Consider the following 5,194-nt stretch of genomic DNA (forward strand, 5'->3'; position numbering starts at 1 on the left):
GGAGCCTATGGGGGTGAATTCTCATCTTTTCTCGCCCTTCTTGTTTTGTTTTCTGTTTGTTTGTGAGCCCCCTGTCTCTCTTTTTAAGCTCCTCAATCCACCTCTGCCTTCTCTTTGACCCCTATTTATCCCATCGCGGTTTCCGGATTCCTCTAGGCTCTGAGAATGCCTGACTCTGGATAGAAGATGAAAGTGAGGATAGGGTTGGGGGCCGTGAATCCCTGCAGAAACCTCAGAGATAGCAGGAAACCTAGAGCCTGGGGAGGAGGGGGATCCTGGAGGGGGGCCTGCCCCGCCCCCGCGCTTCCCGCTCTGGGCGCCAGGGGTCGCTCCGCCTCCGGCCGCTTATAGTGGCTCCCGCTGCGTGGCGACTCACACCACCCGCACTGCCGCCGGGGAGGAATGGGAGGAAGGTTAGGGACGCAGAGAGGGAGAGCACTCGCTGGAGAGAAACGCCTGGCCAGGGCTCTAGCAAGGGCTGCAAGGGCTGCGGCTGTGGCTGGAGGAGAAGGCGAGTGACTATTCTCCTAGAGCTGGAGCACGAAATCTACCAGGAGGTTGCACCCAGTGGGCGCCACCCGCAGCGCACGCTGGGCTTGGGACGTCCGGAGCGCAAGGAGTAGTCCCCTACAGCCGACTGCCACCAGGAGCGATCCGTGGGTGACCTGGGACTAGGCACTGCCATCGCTAAGAAAGCAGCAGTTTGGAGAGCGGGCATCCTAGACTCTAAGAAACCAGCCGTCCAAGAAGCCGTGGATCTCAGGCGCCCCGCATCGTTAGGACTGCACAGGAGGGTAATAGAGAACCCCGGGTTCCGAACCGTCCGGAGCTGGCTGGCCCAGCTCCCGGAGGGACCTCTGCCTTGACCCGTGGTTTGGGGAGCGGCACCGCTGCGGCGGGGTCCCGCAGGGGCAGCGGGGCCCGGGCGCAACCGTCGGGGGGATCCAGACCCAGGCCCGAGCCCGGCCTCCGTCTCCTGGGCCCGCGGAGAGCCCCGGGTCCCCGCCGCCATTGCGCCCAAAAGCGAGGAAGATTTGCTGGCCCTGGCCGCATCGCGGCTGAGCCGCCGCAAGCGGGTGGCGGGCGCGGCCGTCGGGGTGGCCATGGTGCTCCTGCTGCTGGTGGCCATCCCGCTGCTGGTGCACAGCTCCCGCGGGCCCGCGCACTATGAGATGCTGGGTCGCTGCCGCATGGTGTGTGACCCCCACGAGGCCCGAGGCCCAGGCCCCGACGGCACTCCGGCTTCCGTGCCCCCCTTCCCGCCAGGTGCCAAAGGAGAGGTGGGCCGACGGGGGAAAGCAGGCCTGCGGGGTCCTCCAGGGCCCCCAGGACCCCGAGGGCCCCCAGGAGAACCTGGCAGGCCGGGTCCGCCGGGCCCTCCCGGCCCAGGCCCGGGCGGGGCAGTGCCTCCTGCTGGCTACATGCCTCGAATCGCCTTCTACGCGGGGCTGCGGCGGCCTCACGAGGGTTATGAGGTGCTGCGCTTTGACGACGTGGTGACTAACGTGGGCAACGCTTACGAGGCAGCCAGCGGCAAGTTCACCTGCCCCATGCCGGGTGTCTACTTCTTCGCTTACCATGTGCTCATGCGAGGCGGCGACGGTACTAGCATGTGGGCCGATCTGATGAAGAACGGACAGGTGAGATGCCCCTTTTCCACCTAGCCCTCCGCTGGCAGCTTGCTAAATGGCCGTGCAGGTCCGTCCACAACCCTGGCTCCTTCCTAAAACAGCAGCACTCTCCACACACTCATTCCACAACCCAGGGCTGCCGGGCTGCCAAGAACCTATAAATCGTTTCAATTAGCCAAAGAGGAATTGGGGGCCAGGGGAAGAAAATTACCTGCCTAGAGTCTCATGAAGTATTAGAAATGGTCTTAGAATTAGAACTCGGGACTCCAAGCTTAATGTCTGCAGTGATGACCTCACTCTCCAACTCTAAGCAACTCTAAGCCAGTCTTGGTGTCTTCCCCAACCACCTGGCCTCTTTTCTCCTGCTCTTGAGCTGCACCCTCTCCTGGGGGCAGCCTTCTCCCAGTTCTGGCATAAGGTGAGCTACCTGGAATCTGGCTTTTTGGAATTAGAGTGGAATACATGTCTTAACCAGTGGGCAGGTGGCAACCATTCTGCATGGGGCATTTAACTTGGATTTTTCAAGGAAAGGATAAAAAAGAAAACCCTTTTTTGCTCATTTGTCAGACAGCTGTCCTGTTGCTCACCAGAACCTGGGGCCAAACCTAGACCAGGCCTTGGCCTCAGCTAATACTGGGTTCATAAGCAGAGGTGGGAAATGGTCTGAGAGGCAGAGAGAGGCCAGGTAGGTGGTAGAGAGAAATGGATTTAGAGGGGAAGGAGACAAGGTAAGAAGGGAGGCCTTGGAGCCTGGCCTGGCCTGGCCTGGTCTGTGGGCCCTAGTTTTCTCAAGCAACCAGTGAGCCTCCAGGTACTTCTCTAGCCGCCCCTGTGAGCAGTGGAGTTATTGCCACCCTATTTAGGGAAATGGCCCCAAAGACTCTGCTCCAGACACAGGTAGCAGGCAAGAGGAGGAGGGAGCTGCCTAGACTGAGCAGGCCTTGGAGGGGGGTGAAGGATTGGATTGAGCAGTGACTTCAGAATACCCCAAGCAGGGGGTTCAGTTTGCTCCATGTATCAGGCCTGCTCCTTGGGGCTCTCTCCACGCCTCCGGGCTTGCTACCACTGCAGTACTCTCTGGCACCCAGGAGGACACCTTTTTTTTTTTTTTTTTTTTTTTTTTTTGCGGTACTAGGGATAGAACCCAGGAGCATTCTACCTCCGAGCTACACCCCCAGCCCTATTTGTTATTCTTTATTTTGAAGCAGGGTCTCACTGAGTTCCAAAGGGCCTCGCTAAGTACTAGCTGAGGCTGTCTGCGAACTGTGATCCTCCTGTTGCAGCCTCCCAAATGCTGGGATTACAAGCATGCGCCACCTCGACTGGTTTAGGAGTACACTATCGTTTCCCCTTCCCCAACCTCCTATGCCAGCTTTCCTCCCAGCAGTTCTCCCCAGGAACCCCAGAAAAGGGAGTGCCTGTGAGTCTATTTGGGAGTGAGATAATGTCTGTATGTAAAGAAGTGTGTAAGATGGCATGAATATGTGTGTATGATTCCAGTGTATGTCTGTGGGTGCAGAGGGCAAAGGTGTGAATAGAGTGGTGGTGTCTGCTTGTGGCACCAAGGAGGTGTGCTTGGTCTATGCAGGAGGCCGAGGTAACAAGTGTGTATTTATTTATTTTATTTTATTTTACTGGTGGTACTGGGGTTCCTGGAAGCCCTTCTACCTCTGGGCTACACTCCCAGACCTATTTTTTTTTTTTTTTGAAACAGGGTCTCTTAAGCCAGTGTGGCTGGCTTCAAACCTCCTGTGTCTGCCTCCCAAGCGCGGGGATTACACCACGCCCAGCAACAAGTGTGTATTTAAAGTGTGCTGGTACTGGGTGTGGTGGTGCACACTTGTAATCCCAGCATTCGGGAGGCTGAGACAGGAGGATCATGGTTCGAGGACAGCCTCAGCTACTTATGGAGGCCCTTTGCAACTCAGTGAGACCCTGTTTCAAAATAAAGAATAAAAAATAGGGCTGGGTGTGTAGCTTGGAGGTAGAATGCCCCTGGGTTCCATTCCCTGTACCGTAAAAACATATATATAGGGCTGGGGCTGGGCGTGTAGCTTGGAGGTAGAATGCCCCTGGGCCCTGGGTTCCATTCCCAGTACCGCAAAAAGAAAAAAAAAAAAAAAGTGTGCTGGTTTCTGAGGGGGCGGAGATGAGTCCCACTCTGTATTCCATGGTGCAGGCAGGCACTGCAGCCCCGGGGATGGTAAATAATGATTAGAATAATGATGAATAATTAATGAGTTAATATCCAGCCCCAGTGGGATGGAAAGAGGGGGACTGGGGAGGGGGCTGGCTGTGAAGGTGCCTGAGGAGAGGCTGGAGGGGGAGTGGGCCCCTCCACTTGGGAGCACCAGCTGCAGCTGCTCTGGGAACCTAAGCTCCCAAGGTCAGAGCACTTGGGTGCACTCTCCCAGGCCCGCTCCCCCCCCCCCCACCTGGGAAGCCAGTGCAAGTTTAGGAATAACAGGTGGCCCCAGCAGCACAGAGTCTTAGAGATTATCCTACAGGGTAATTTTCTTTTTAATTCAGCATAATAACAGCAAACCCTATATAAAATTTTCTGTATGCAAACCACTATTCTGAACACATTCCACGTGTAACACTCATTTAATCCTAACAACTTCATGAGATAGGCACTATTATTACCCCCCTCACGCACACTTTACAGATCAAATTGAGGCCCAGAGAAGGCCTGACATGCGCTCCCCTCGTGTCTCTAGACCCCTAGCCGGTTGTCCTTGCACGGCCTCCACGCGCCCAGCGGCTCCCCGTCGCCACCCCAGCTCTGCGCGGGACTCTGCGCGGGACTCGGGAAAGGCATTTTTCCTCCCTTTCTTTGCCAGGTTCGGGCTAGCGCCATTGCTCAGGATGCAGATCAGAACTATGACTATGCCAGCAACAGCGTCATTCTGCACTTGGATGTGGGCGACGAGGTCTTCATCAAGCTGGACGGTGGGAAGGTGCACGGCGGCAACACCAACAAGTACAGCACCTTCTCAGGCTTCATCATCTACCCCGACTGAGCCCGGCACCCTCCCCGCACCCTCCGCCCCTCCCCTCCCACCCGCCCCGCCCCAGTGGCCCCACCCAAGGCCCCACCTTATCCTTTGATAGCCCCGCCTGGGGCAGACTCATCGGCTTCCTGGAGGCCTAAATAGGCAGAGCTAGAGGCTCTACCAGTGGCTGGGAGGGGAGGAGGCCCCAGTGATGGAGAAGCGAGGGGCTTAGGAGAGGACCACCCTCATCCAGGCAGCCCTAGTGAAAGCCAGGCTGAGGGGGGTGGAGTTTATGGCCTTCTCTCTGCAACTGGGGGACAGCCTCACTAGCAAGGCTTCAGAAACCCAGGAAGCAGCAGAGAAGCCCTGGCAGCTTGGAGGGAAGAACAGGAGCCTCTCTAGATGAGAGAAGATAGACGGCATAGGGGCTGGTCCTCTAGGACTCGGTAGGGACTGGTCCTCTATAATGACAACTTCCTATTTCCCCCTCCATCTCCACTTTCAGCCTTCAGGCCCTGGCCTCCGCAGAACTGGGGAAACCAGTAAATTCTTCTCTAGCATTTAAAA

General features: G+C 57.0%; 1 protein-coding gene across 1 annotated transcript; it reads left to right on the forward strand.

Annotated features, from left to right (window-relative positions):
- Positions 1-1,103: 1,103 nt before the first annotated feature.
- Positions 1,104-4,654, forward strand: C1QL4 (complement C1q like 4; the record flags this gene model as incomplete). The annotated part of the gene is made up of 2 exons (XM_080706378.1): positions 1,104-1,640; positions 4,475-4,654. 2 exons carry the CDS (start codon positions 1,104-1,106, stop codon positions 4,652-4,654), a joined length of 717 nt encoding a protein of 238 aa, XP_080562504.1.
- Between the last annotated feature and the right edge of the window lie 540 nt (positions 4,655-5,194).

This window comes from Muscardinus avellanarius (assembly GCF_963383645.1).
Source record: "Muscardinus avellanarius genome assembly, chromosome: 11".
Taxonomy (NCBI): Eukaryota; Metazoa; Chordata; class Mammalia; order Rodentia; family Gliridae; genus Muscardinus; species Muscardinus avellanarius.